Below are 14905 nucleotides of genomic sequence, written 5' to 3'. Positions count from 1 at the left end.
TATAAGGCTTATGGTTCAGTAAGGGCAAAGCAGAGATAATAGCATAAAAAATGTTGCAAAAGAAATTTGGGGAGCCTGGTAACACACAGATCTACAGCACAAAATGTACTGCAGTTGCAGAGGGGAGAGTGGCATCTGAGCAGTGTCATCACCTGGGAGTTAGGTTTTCAGTTTTCTCTTTAATATAAAAATTAACTTACTCTTTCTTTTGGTCAGGATTCAAGTGGGGGAAAAATCTTACGTGAAATCACTAAAAGTTGAATAGGATAAATAACCAGAGAGCTCCTAATAGGTGAACTCAGATTACTGTGCACTGTCATGGGCCAGTGAATGTAAATCTCACAACTCCTCTGGCCTGAGTAGAGTGTATTGCACGGGACAAAGTATTGCTTAGGGCAAAGTTGTAGCTAGTTTAACTGGCCTTTGAAAACTGTATCAGTTTTCCTTGCATGGTTGCTGTGCATAACTTTCTACCTTAAATATTTATCTCAAGCTTTTCTGCAGGTGTTTATCAATTCACTGTAAGCCAGCACAGCTGCTAAAAATTAAAAGTATTTTCTTCACACCATCCTTCTAATCCACTTTCATGTCTTTTGACACTCAGACTCAGCAGCTGGGGAAAAAGGTTGAAATTGAAATTTAACCTCTGCTCACATAACAGTTAGCCATTTAGTAGTGAAATGTTTTCCCTGCCTTTCTTGTCTGAAGGGTTATAATCCATTTACAGAATTTTTTCTGACCAAAGGTGTTTTATTACAGCTGGGGGTGATGAGATGAATTAGTTGTGGGCGGGCACAGTTCTGATGTTTCAGGTTTATCTGAAAACTTAGAGAGGCTTAGAGCAACAGGTGCCATTAACACATAGTATGGGAGCAAATGAAGTGATCACAGATCAAAACATGTACTTGACACCACACAGGAGCAGCTGAAGCCCAGATGGAGAGAAAACCCAAGGATTCTGCCTCTTAGCCTTTAATGTTTTTCGAGAAGGGGAAAAAATCATTTTTCATTAGATTTTATTCTATATTGAGAATTTCGTGTTCTAGATTGTGAGAACGTCTTTGAATTCTATATTTCCCTTCAAACATGGAAATTTGTCATCTCTTGAAGCTCCCTGTTCTGAAGTCTCACAGTGCCCATGTGCAGCCTCCATTACCTCATTGTCACTCTGTCACTGTACTACTGCAGCTGATTGAAAAGACTGACTTACAGAATTTTTCTGATGCTCTTATAGTCAGATACTTGCTTTTTTGCCTTACTCTTCCCACTTCTAGAGTCTGTTGGTCTGTTGGTTTTTTCAAAGTTAGACTAGTAATTTAATCACATAGATGTACCATTTTCTATGTTGCTCATAATGGTGAAAATAAATCATCATTTGTGGCATTATCCTTTCACATTATTTTGTATTAAGTGTTTAGAGTATAAGCTCTTTATCCATTGAGTAAACTTCCATCTGTGAAGCTCATTGCTTAGCATTACTAAGATAGAGATGAAGCCCAAGAAAACCTGGGAACTCATACTTGAATGTTAATTTTCTCAGTATCTTTGGGGAGAGCAGATGAACCAGTGTGTAGACTGGTGAATGTGTTGTAACTTTATTTTCCCTTTGATGAGGAGGAACCCCAGGTAGGTAAGAGTTAGTTTCCTTTGGGCAGTAGTTATGTGTGCATAGTCTTTTACCTGATACAAGAATGGTAACAAGACTGGATATTTGGTTTAAAAGAATTTATTCCAAGAGAAGTCAGCCTAATGGCACAAAACCTATTAGCCTAAAGCTTACCGTGAAAGCAATCTGAATGAAAATAGATCCAGTTTGTGGAACATTACTGAATTTTAATGAGAGGGCCTCAGACTTTAAAACCTGTTCTGTATCCATCCCCTTGATTAAAACTAGTTCAGCATTAGAAGCACTCCAGAGCAAAGCCCATTTTAAAAGGGGTTTTTATACCAATAAATATGATAGATGTCAAGGGATGAGCTTTCTTGAAGTCATCTTGGCATTGCAAGAAAAGTTGTAGAACTACAAAAAAATTAATTAATTCTGTATCTCTGAAAACTGTGATTTGAAAATATTTTCACAGTGAAATTTCATACAGGATAAAGGAGTAGATACTTGATGACTGCTTTCATTTCATTTCATTGATAAAGAGTAGGAACAGACTGAAACTCCTCTTGCTTACCTTGAAGTTTGGTCTTTTGCTGTGATATTGGTGTTATAAAACCATTTCTTCAAAATACGGCATTTAAAGGGCATCTTCCGTCTGGCTAAAATGTGGCATTTTGGAGTATTGTCTGCTGCATTTTTAAGTGAGGAGTAAATTATGAATTAAATTAAAGAAGTGGTGAAAAACAGCTCTGACATGCTTTGGAGGGAGGATATAGATCTGTTCAAGGAAAATATTGGCAAATTTGTTCACAGGTATGAGGTTTTCTGCACACACACACACTGCCTGCACCGTGTCCTGCACACTGATTTGCACCATTGCCTGTTTGAATGAACAGGAGAGTGAGGAGCCCTCTTGGCTCCTACCCTTCCACATAGGACAGCCTTTATCTAATCCATACCTCAGTTATTGCCTTCTAACCCCACAACTGAGTTGCACAAGAAGGGCAAAGCCATGTGACAGTTTTAAAGAGTGCATGTTTAAACGAGGATATGAAATAAGTTCATGAAAGAGAAGAGAATGCATCAAACTAAATAAGTGATTATGGGAAGACCATGACCATATTGTATGTGTCATATCAGTATTTCTTTCAGGCTGCTTTCAAAAGGCAGAAGCCTGCAGTTTAGTTATGCCATTAAATTTCAAACTGCTGGTGGACAAGTAGATGTAATTTACCTGCACACAGTGATGAGATGGATGTTTAATACACAGTTACTTATTGCTGGTAGAACTGTCAGTAAAACAAAAGGAATGCTTCTTTTTCCACACTGAGCAGAGACTTTTTTTTCCCCTTCCCTTTTTCCAAGGTCAGTTGTGTATGTATTTACAGAATTTGCTTCAAACGTTGCCACAGTTTTCAAGGTGCCACTATTATATCATGCTTCCTGAGCTGAGATAACAGCCCTTAAAGCCCTAGTGAAAAAACCTACAAATCTTGCGGGGAAACAAATGTCCACAGATAAGAGAACTGTGACGTGCGTGATGAGAGTAAGTGAAGGACGTTCAACCTATCAAGGCTCTTCTGTTTCAAAAAATAATGTTCAGTGATGAGTTCTGAAGCAGTTCTGCCCAGGAACAGATGAGATCTGCCTATGTTACAGCATCTTCTGGTCAAAGATTGTATCTACACTTATCTTGCTTTTGGGAGCTTTATATGTGTGGGTATATATGTGTACACATATATAATCTATGTATCCTCCTCTTGAAGCATGATTTTTATTTCTTAATAGAGGCTTGAAAGCAGATCTCAGTTGGCTTGAACCTGGGGTCATTGATGTCTGTGGAAAAGCTCCCTTTTATGTCAGTGGTGGGGAACAAGGCTCATCATTCTGTTCCAAGGCCAGCTGGGACTATGCTTATCTGAAAGGTACCAAGCAAATTTTAAGCACCCAGAAAAATATTTCCTTTGCCATTTTTAAGGAAGCTTTGAAGATGTCTATATTTTCTCTTACTTAGGGAGATCATTATATATATTGGATAAACTTCACTCTACACAGTAGGCTGGCCCTGCTTTGGTCATAAAGCTGTACATGGTGCCTCTGTTTGGTTTCCCTTTTATTAACATTTCCCCTTCAGATATGCATGGAAAGGGAACATCTGAAGTTGGGTCCTTCCTTGCTGGCTTGTATCTGCACCCAGCTCTGAAAACTCTTGGTTTGCTTCTTCAAGAAAGAGACCCCATATGTTTCTTATGAACTAGACCAGATGTACATTTGGGGGTCAGAATATTATCTTTAGTCCTAGAATTAGTTTGCTTCATTTTGAATAGCAATAGGGACCAAATTCAACACACTACAGAACTGGAAGTTTGCAGAACTAACACTTTTTTTATCTGCTTCTGTGTACTGGGTGACATGAGAAACTCCAGGGAAAGTAATAATTGTTGTAGGTTTTGATGCATTAGATCTGGTTCTAATAATAGTTCAGTACTGACACAGGCTTATCTTACAGCTCTTATTCACAATTGTGATACTATCAAACTTGAAGGATGATAGATTTTTGAATGAAAAAAATTGGGCTTTTAAAGACTAAAATGAGAAACTCAAGATGGCTGATCTGGTTTCTGTCAGATTTTAGCTGAAAAGTATTTCATCAGTTGTAATGTTTATCTTTGTCATCTTTCTTACATACTGGAGGAGAGAAGATAAGTTTTGTAAAAGTTTTGAGCAATTTATGATCAAGTATAATAACCTCTACATGAAGTAACTTCTTCCTATGCAGTGTCTGGCACCCACCCACACAGAGATACTATTAAAGGGAAAGGAGAGAGAGAAGTACAAGAAAATGTTAGGTTTAAAATGAGAACTCTGAATTACACAACAGCTGAGCAAGTCACTTTTGACTGGAAGTGAGTAACTGTCCAGAGTGTGAAATCTTGTCAGCATAGCTTGTTTTCAGACTAAAGTTTCATATTGCACCTTATTCATCTTACATGCCAGAAGGTCAGTGATCTTCGTCTTTAAAAGGTGATACTTTTTTTTCTTTTTTTTGCTTTACTTTCTCTTTGCATACCTATAGTACAGACTTGTGCAGGCAATTTGTCAAAGAGAAACAGTGGTAGCAACAAGAGTGGTTAGGAATCAGCTCAGAAATAATCCCTCTGAATAAAGGTTTCCACAGGACAGTCCAGATCATGTTATTTCTAGTCATCTCATAATTTCAGTTTTAGGTCATGTATGGCTTTAATCCTTAAAATGAAAATATTTTCTTCATAACAAGTAACTAAGAATCTGACAAAATTATTTACTAGCTATTCACATTTTGTAATATGAAAAGAAAAAACCCATCCCATCCTTATAATATATCTCTGACTATATAGTTTGGCAGGTTTCCCATGGCATGATGCAGGATTCCTTGGCAAATGTTACTTGGCTGTGGCTTTTTTAGATTCTTCACCATCACTTTATTGCTCTTACACACTCAGACATACAAACTCCTTAGTCTTAACTGCTACAACACAATCAGATTCTAAAATTTCATGTACAACTTCCATGTACCCTCATTATACCATTTCTCTTTACATTTTTTTCTTCACTATGTCAAATAATGACGGTCTTTAAACACCTCCCTCATTTTGTGTAATGCCTTCAAAGCTATATATTTCAGAGTATATGGCTGTGAATTGAGCTATATACTCTGAATTCACTGCTCTTCTTCCCAGAACAACTTCTCAGCATCTTCTCAACCAGAGTGCCTAAGCCCCGCTTGCCCAAATATTAAGTTGTACCCTTTCCATCCATGATGTTCTTCTCATTTTAGGGAGTTCTTGTAGGACTTCCTGAGTACACATGGATCACCAATATTCAGGCTTTTCACTAAGAATATTGTATATATTCAAGTTAGTAATTAAGAGATTATCTTTATCCTTTTTTTGTGATAACAGGGAAGGGGATGGAATTCCTAACTTCTGTTGTCACAATGAGTAAATGGACTAGCAGAAAGAATCTGGGTAGCTATTTTGTACATTATTTCTTACATATCTGGAAAGATACTAGGCTTGTCTGGCTTTGAAAGCCCTTGTATTGGCAATTCCAGAGCTGTCATGAGAGCTCAATAATATCTTTTGGTTAGAAAGCGAATTTCTTACCTTTTTTCATTCATCAATACATTCTTTCTTCATGTGACCTTTCTTCCATGTGTCTATTTTACCAATGTCAGAAATGGAAAGATAGCTTCCAATCAGAATGTCACTAATTAGTTTAAAATGTCAGTCACTGTCAAGAAACCTTCAGAAGTCTTTTCCTGTGCTGCGATGCATGTGGTTTTATTGGGTTTTTTCTTTGTGTCTGCATTATAGATGTCTGCATTATATATTTGACTAGAACAGTGCTTATCAGTATCTTTAATTCCAATCTTTATGAAAATTCTAACTTTGCTTATGAAAAGCTTTAGATTCTCTTTGCTTTGTAGACCAAAGTCTGAAAATAAAATCTAGAAGTAATGTGGCTGGCTTACAGTTAAAACTCATTTATCTCTTGCGTGTCATTGCATTGTCATTGTATACAATACTTTAAAAATTGCTTTGGCATGTCTGTAGAGTTGCACCAGGGAAAATTCTTTCGTGGAGACTTGCTTAGGGAATGTTTATATCTCAGTTTTTACTGAGTAGTGCAGACATGAAGCACAATGTCTATGAAATAAAAAACGCAATTTTTGAGGCAGTAATATCCAGTTCAGATAGAAAGAATATTCAGTGAAGGTGAAAGTCGGCATGAGCATGAGCAAAAGCTGAGATAAGGCATGGACAAGAGAAAAAGAGCCTAAAGTTAGTAAATGGTTAAAACTAGTTTGTTCAGCTGTGTATAAGCATAGGAGCCTTTTGGCCAGAAAACTAATGGTGCAAGCCCTTTTAAACTATAAGCAGATGGTAACATTTCAGGATTTGTAGGTTATCCATTGCAACCTTACATTGTGATCTGTATTTTTATTTCTGTACTGTCGCAGAATCACAGAATGGTTGAGATTGGAAGGACCTCTGGGTGTATCATCTGGTCCAAGCCCAGGCAGGATCACCTAGAACTGATTGTCCAGGACCATCTTCAGATGGCTTTTGAATATCTCCAAGGTGGGAGGGTCCACTACCTCTTTGAGCCAGTGCTTGGTCACCCCCACAGTAAAACAAAAACATTCTTCATATTCAGAGAGTGTTCCTGTGCTTCTGCTTTCACAGTGCGGACTCATAGCTAATATCCAAATTGTGCAGCTGCACATTTTGTACCTGAGGAGCTAAGGTACTTGCTTATTGGCTCAGGAGGGGTTTCTTTTAGCAGGACAGTGTAAGCAATACAGTGCCTCCGTCATATCTTCCTATCTGCTAAGGGCATTCTGGCACACACCGAAAGGCTTTTCCTCCATACAGTGGGTATCACTCCAGAGGCAGTGGATAATGGCCTCCCTTCAAAGCCAGGAGGAGGAGTGGCCAAACAAGATGGACACTTGCATGTTTCTTTGCTCTGTTGCCCTGAAAAATCAAAGAAGCAACAACCAACAAACATGGAAACCATCTGAGACCCCTTGAGCAAACAGGGAAATTAAATGTCACAGGTGCACTCCAAATCTTCTTGTCCTGTCTTCCCTGCTTGGTGTGTGTTCCATAACAACAATGGTGTTGGAGCCTTCAGGATGTGGATTTTATAGCAAGCAAAGTCAGGGATGTTTGAGAGGATTGAGGAACCACAAAAAAGGCAAGTACATCCCCATGGATAGTTCTTTCATCCATGGGAATGTCCTTCTTTCCTGAGATACATGTACTCACAGATTTTAGGTGTTTTTTGAAGCCAGAGGGCAGACTCACATCCCCTGCCACAGGATGCAAACCCAGCTCCATGCCTTTTCTGAAGAAAAAAAGAAGGAATTATACAAAATCAAGCTCCAGAGTTTAACCAGTTTTAAACAAATTATGATCGCAGAGAGGAGAACATGTGCTCAAGAAAGAACTTCTGGATCGAGCTTGCATAAATAAACCTCAGGGAGTGAGTGGGTGTATGAGTCAAGTGAAAGATACCAAGAACAAAGGTGAAATTTTATTTTTCTGTGGCTGCTGAGTGTTCTCAATTCAAAAGTGGTGGGAGAGCTGGTGTCCACCTTTAGGAATCTTTAAGTGTCTTGACGTGAAAGTTTTTATGTGACTTGCAGAGCTGTCAAATCATTACAAAAGAGTAACTAGTGCCAAAATGTGAAATGAGAGCTTTGTGCAGTTGCTGATTAGATGAATCTGTTTCCCCAATCATCCATCCAATACTCCAATTGAACCTCAAGCCAAAATTCATGAGGCAAATTTCATTATAGTAGTGATACCTAACGTGGAGTTGGCATCCTGTTGTAGTCATGATGGTGAGATGGATAGGAGGCTGAAAGATGAACTAATAACACTTCATTGTGATGAAATATCAAAGTATGTTGGAAGGTCACCTTGTATTGTATAATTATACTTTCAAAAGAACTTAAATTCTTGCTTCAGCCCTCAGTGAATTTGAGACAGCAGCAATGATGGGAAAAACCTTCCTTAAAAATCCCAAGAATTGTACTTGTTCTGGCATGACACTGCCTAAGGTGATTTGCAAACAAGGCTGCCATTGCCAGGCTTTCACAGTAATGCAAGGTTCAGCATACATTTTAAAACATTAAATCAGCTTTCCATTTGCATAGATATGATTATTTGAATGTGTAGATTCTTTTAGTTTAAAGGGCCCCAATAATCTAATGCTGGAGCTGAAACTAAATATTCAAAGTAACTGCATGTTAATAATTTCAAGCAGTAGTTCCAAAAAATGTCTCTGCTTGACTTTGGAAGATACAGAGTGTGTCTGCTGCCACAAGCAATGCTAGGGTTGTAGCTATTGAATGTTCTGAAAATCAGGCTGAAAGCTTAGGGCAGAAATATATGCTCCTGTCTGAGTGGGTTAAGCTTTGTGTTTTTATAGAAGCCAGTATTGCTGTATACCTTAAAGCTTAAACCCAGAAATCCCAAAGTATGAGTTGCAATGGTCTTGTGAAAGTGGCTACAGTTAGTAAATACCATGTGTATCTGGGAAACAAAGTATTGCGAATATGATTTATTCACAATCAAAATAAATGTACCTCTTTATGGACAAGTAACAGGCTACCACATTTTACATCATCAGATCAAATCTCATGTCAGATGGTTTCAAATCAGATTTGATTAAATTGTTCTCTCAATGTCCCTGCACAAAGCAGTTTGGAGTATAAGTTGATATGATATTACCTGAATGGCAGCACAAGAAGGAGGCAAAATGCATGCTTAGTTCATGAAAGAACAGCATGTCTGCCAGTTCACTGCTTTTTCTGGATGGCCCAGATTTCTGCAGAGATTGTTATGCCTAAGAAATGTCTCAGTGCTCTGTGTCCACTTACTGTATTTGGAATGGACCCACAAGACACGCAGTGACATGGAGCTCTGGTGCCTTTGCGAGAGTGTCAAGACGGAAATTGCCAGTTCTCAGTATGAACTCACAGTTAGCAAAAGGAGATCCAGATCCTACAGCTGCTCCTGCATATGGGCAGTGAGAGGGGAAGGACCATAGCTGACTACTCTTTGTTCTCCAGTCTAGATGGGAGAGATCTTCACCTGTGAAAAGCAGCAGTGAAATTTTGCTTTTGGCTGTCACAGGGACACGTGGACTTCCCTCAGACAGGAGTATGTGGAGAGAGGCAGGAGAATGGGTGTTCCTCCCAAACCAAAGGCTGCCCATGGAAGCAGAGGGTTGTGCACTGTCTGTCAAGTCACTGCGTTTCAGCTGAACAGTTCTAGAAACTGTAACCATGACTTTACAACATACTCTGTACTTAGCCGAGATCCAGAAGAGAGGGCAGCCTGGCTATGTCAACCCAAGTTCCTATCTCAGTTTGCAGTGTGTGTGAGTTGTGTTTCGTGGAGTAATTACCATCTGTTGAACCAATGTGGTACGTGACATCTGTGGCCTGATCTTCACAGATCCCTCATTCTTGGCTAGATCTTTATTCATCTGTCAGTAAAATGTTGGAATATCTTGGGAGTTTCAACATAAAATTGCACTGTTGTTCAACACAAAGCTGGCAATACAGCCATACTGCCGTACAAATCAGAATTTCATATTTTACATTGGCGTTGTGGGGTGATAGCATCTTATACATGATGAGTGAAAATATTTTAAATTGCACTTTGAAAAGAAAAAGTGTGTCTGGAAGTATTTTTTGTCACTGTTTTTTTTTTCTTGAAAGCCTTTGGATATTCAGCCTAACAATTTGTTTCTTTCCTGAATGTATCTTTATTTATGCAGCAGAAGTATTCCTCTACTTCAAGGTAAATTCTGTACCGTTTCACACCCCATTGTTTACAGACTTTCATGAATCCATTGTCATTTATTTGACCCCTTAAACCTAGGAGCACATTTCCAATATGCAGTATGCAAGAAATTTAATTTTCAATTTATATTCATAATAATTAATCTCTAATGTTATTATGTGTTAATGAATTGCATGACATTGTCTGTTTTTGTCTCTCTTAGCAGCTATTTTAGTGTTCTTTGTAATGAAAGCGATTTTGTTAATTATATAATTCATAGGACAGTATTAGTTGAGGAAAAATTATGTCATTCATGCAAAAAGGCGCAATTAAATTTTCAAAAGTAGTGTATTCAGAAATACATATCATCTGTCCCTTTTTGTTACCCGTTTCAGTAGAAACTTGAAAAGTTCACTTGCAGACTGGATAAAGCATGGAAGCAGAAGATAGCAGAAGATGAAGTCTCAAAAAACCCCCACGTTTTCACCACGTTTTCACCCTACATTGGAACTGTCAGCTTTAGATTTATATTAATTAAAGCAAGTCACATCCTAAAAACATGTTTTTTTATTTTTTCAGACCACTCTTCCGTGGAAATTCAGATGTTGATCAACTAGGAAAAATCTTTGAGTGAGTAATAACTAATTGCCTTATGTCAGTATCTGTTTAACATTGAAACCCTATGAGATTTCTTTGCCAGGTTTTTATGCAATAATGTGACTAGAATTTCCATATTTCCTATTGCTATGGCATGCAATATGATATTTCTGTGTATTCTGTGTCAGAATGGAAGGAGGAAGCAACATGGAATATAGTTCTGCAAAACTGATAGCCATCATCAGGAAGTTAGGAGACTTCTGGGTTTGGGCTTTTTAACTCTCTTAAACATACTGTGCATGTACCATTAATACATATTCATAAACAGTTAAATGCAAGAGATTATCTTCATGTAAACAAACACAGTATTTTTTTTTGTTTTTTTTCATTGTGCATTGCAGAAAACAACATTAGAATACATTAAAAGCTGAAATCTCTGAGATCGTTACCAACAGCATCTTTGCAGAAAAGACTTCCAAACATAAAAAAATGTGTTAGCTTTTAAAATCTATTGTGTAGCCTGTTAACAGTCCGTATTTTGGTCTGGAAGGTAACTGTGAGAACTGAGGAATATCAGCATTTTAATATGTGCTTTCTCAGAGATTATTTTATTTTAAAACCATTTTACAGTTCTAGGAGTTTGTGTTTTTCAGGTACATCAAATATGTTTAGGAGGCAGGTAGACTCTAAACTCTCTGAGATGTAATACTTCTCATCCAAAATTTAGTTACTGATATTACCAATATGATAATTAAGTAGAATTATATTACTTCTTGTAAAAGATCTTCAGACTAAGGAACATTTTTATATTTTTAAGAGGCATGTAACTTTAAGATGTGATGTATGTATCATGTAGGTAGGAAATCAAAACCACACAGAGCTGGTACCAATCCAGAGAGCAAATGCCTGTTTGCCTCTGCACCTCTGTCTTCCCTTTCTGTATAGAGGGGCTGCAGGGATACAGGGATCTGGATGAAAAAAGAAGTAGCTAGCACAGGGAGAGTGAGAGAAGTATTATTCCAAAATGTTATTTTCTTGAAGATATTCCAAAGAGAAGATAGTAAAGTTTCTAAGAAAAGCTTAAACTGAACAAATAATGAATTTTCTCTGTTTAATCCTGTTTCCAGTTCTCAAATCATAACAGATCTGTTTCTAAACATTTTCATTATTCAGTGTGGGGTTTCTAAATTACAGGTCTTGATTTCACAGAGTTGACTTCCCTTTCCTGCATACCGTACCATGAGTATGTGACTCACTTGTGTGGTTAATTTGTCATGCGCTAAATAGCTCTTCCTGCCCAATCCAGAAAAATCAGTCCTTACAGTTTACTGTTTCTTCTTCTGCCAAAACTACTACTTTAGTCCTACAATATTCTGCTTTATTAAATGAAGGCAGCTTTGATACATACAACATATTTTACAATTAAAAAAAGACATAGCTATGATTTCTTTCATTTGTGACATTTAAGGGGAAAATTAAAATTAACTGGGCTAGGATTAATGCATAGCTGCTAGTGGCAGCCTCCAGCAGGGATCTTTCCATCCCTAGGGGCTGAGATTACCTGTGCAGAAAAGAATTCACTAAGAAAAGAAAATGCTGTGCTAAATTTAGAAGAAATTCCTTATTGCACATCTACTTAAAGAGAAAGTTTGGATTTGCTTCTTTTGTGCTGTTCTTCCTAAATAGTTGAGAAGTTTCTGTCTTGGATTCTAAGGGGTTATGCCAAATAGTGTTTATTTTGTGTTTTCACAGCTGGAGAACCCCCCACAGTTAGGCCTAGCTCTTTTTGTAGGAGGGTTGTTTCTTTCTGCAGTTGTGACTCATTCTAGAGATCAGTTTGGACAGAAGGAAGTTTCAGGATTTCTATGCAGTCTGGACTGATGTATTCTTTCAGATAATGGTGCTATGGTCTGCCTTTGCTTTGCATGTGCATTGTGATTTGTGTCAGTAAAATTCCACTGTGTATGAGAGTAAATCCCTCATACATGGCTCGAAATGTTTTCTTGCCTTTCCGGGACACCACCAGCTTGTGGCATATCCTCAGAGATTTCAGGCTGAATGCAATGGTTTGAACAGGCTTGTCTCCCATTGTGATCAATGGGAGTGGAAAGTACTCAGCATTTCTCAAGACCAGGCCTGAACCTTTGGCAGGAGGTGAAACTTTCCTGAGCTACTCCCAAACTTAGTCACTGGAATGGTGATGCTACCAGACCATGAGAGTGGGAGCAGCTCCTCAGACGTTCATTATTAAGGGGGTTTGAGTACTACATGTGTGTAACTAAAAATGTCTCTCCTTTGCACTCTGCCTTGTCCAGCCCACCCCTCTCTGACAGGCTGCCTCCTGGTTTCTTGCCATGAGCTTTGCCTGTGCTTATTCTGCCCCATTCTGCTCTGCCATGCAGTCGTACAAAACAATGGGACTAACCAAACACATTTGAATGACAAGATAAATGTCATTGTTATTTCAAATACTTAACTCTCCCATCCTTGATGCTGTTTGTATTAGATTAAATATGGGACCAGATCCTGAAATACCTAATCAAAAGGCTTGAACTGCCATGGCCAAGGAGGCTGCCCCATAGCCACACTGCACCTGATGAATGGCAAATGTGGTTTCTCATACAGATTCAGCTTAGCATTTCCCAAGAGGTGTGATATGTCCAGATGTAGTAGGATTTAATTGTCCTGAGATTGCAATTGCTTTGCCCTTCCAACTATGCTGTTATTTTGAGGACATACTAATTTTCAGAGGTATTTTAGGTAAGCCAAATTGCAATCTGAAATCCACATAGGTAGAGGTGAGGCAATTCCATTACGTTTGCTGAGGTACCCTATAATTTACCTCCATGTGGTTGGCCCAAGGCCTCACCCAGTCTTGTGACAAACTCAGTGAGAAAAAAGGGTCAATGCTGCTCCCTAGTGGCACTGGCCTTTGTGCAAGCAGTGATATCGTTTTTCTGTTCTTTCTTGTCTTACCCTGTAAGTGTTTCCATTGAAAATCTCGATTTTACAGGTTATAAAAATTTATTTTCCCTGAAACCAAACAAGTAATGTATGATCTTTTTCATAATTTCCACCAGAAACTGGTTTTCAACCCCACAAATATTAACATCAGACTAAAATGTGAAATGTATGAGACATAATTCATTGTTGGTGATTTACCTATTTAATTTATTTGAGTTTTAGAACTCAGCACGATTATTTAACAAGTATAAATATCTTACATAATTTAAAGAACAAAGAAATAAAATACTTAAAGAAATTAAAATATTCTTTCAAAGAGTAAAAAAAAAACTAAAATACAATTGAAAGCAAAACCACAAAGACACTCAAGTGCCTTTCTATTTCTAAATGGAAATGGAGACTTTAAAACCTGTATTGTGAAGGAAATAAATTGTTTAAATTTGGGCAACAATTACTGCACAGAGCTTTGAAGCATTATGAAACATCCCTTTTATTGCCTTACCCTCATCTTGACCCACACTCTTCTCTCAGTCCCTATTCTTGTGAAAAAAGATCCTTGCACGCAATTCCCCTTTGAAACTTACTGCTTTTAATCATCCTGGAGTGACATATGTTGCACCATCCAGTCAAGAGCTAAACAACCTTTTTCTAAAGCACTCAGCTTTTTTTTCAATAAAAAGACTCAGAAAACTGAGACTTAGGCCAGAAAATTGTGCTACCCACAAAATTGTTTCAACCAAGCACATTGAGGACATATGTTTATCAGCTTCTATTCACAGAGATTATTGTACTACTGTAGAATTAAACATTTAAGATCATTTAAACTAAAATACTTATAAAATGCCACTCATTGTAATCAATATGAAGGGAAAACTGCATAAATATTCAGACCTAACATTGTTTTTCATTTTGCAGTGTAATTGGACTCCCAGAAGAAGAGGACTGGCCTAATGATGTTGCCCTTCCAAGAAATGCCTTTACTTCCAGACCCGCACAACCTATTGAAAAATTTGTACCAGATATCGATGAAGTAGGCAAAGACTTGCTTCTTGTGAGTTCCCATTTGTTGTTCCCTGCCTCACATGACTCATGGCTCCCACTGTGCATGCAGCTTGCCAAGAAAAAATGAAGTTTCCATTTAATGGAGTTAGTAAAAAAAAGGTCAAAAATAGATAAGACAGTTTGTTTGTGTTAATCTGTGAAACAACAGCACAAAGACACACTGCCTTTGGCTCAAGAGGTGTCAGAACTGAGAATAGCTCAAGATTAGGAAACTAGGTCAGAGACATACCTGTTTGACCTGTCATTAGACCTCGTGATTAGATCCTCATTACTGACCCCTGTAGTGCCACTGCAGCAGCCACCCTTGCAGTATTGGCCTGATGTGAGTACAAAA

At 37.9% G+C, this 14905-nt stretch overlaps 1 protein-coding gene across 5 annotated transcripts in view; it reads left to right on the top strand.

Annotated features, from left to right (window-relative positions):
* Positions 1 to 14905, top strand: part of CDK6 (cyclin dependent kinase 6) — a 137365-nt gene that overhangs the window by 107469 nt on the left and 14991 nt on the right. For all 5 annotated transcript variants that reach the window (XM_064704300.1, XM_064704301.1, XM_064704302.1 and 2 more), the window contains exons 6-7: positions 10528 to 10578; positions 14425 to 14560. In XM_064704300.1, coding sequence (XP_064560370.1) covers positions 10528 to 10578; positions 14425 to 14560 — 187 coding nt within the window. The remainder of the gene's footprint in view (positions 1 to 10527; positions 10579 to 14424; positions 14561 to 14905) is intronic.

Source organism: Zonotrichia leucophrys, chromosome 2 (genome assembly GCF_028769735.1).
Source record: "Zonotrichia leucophrys gambelii isolate GWCS_2022_RI chromosome 2, RI_Zleu_2.0, whole genome shotgun sequence".
In the NCBI taxonomy this organism is placed as follows: Eukaryota; Metazoa; Chordata; class Aves; order Passeriformes; family Passerellidae; genus Zonotrichia; species Zonotrichia leucophrys.
Note: the sequence above shows the minus strand (reverse complement) of the source record. Positions and strands in the feature narration are given on the sequence as shown.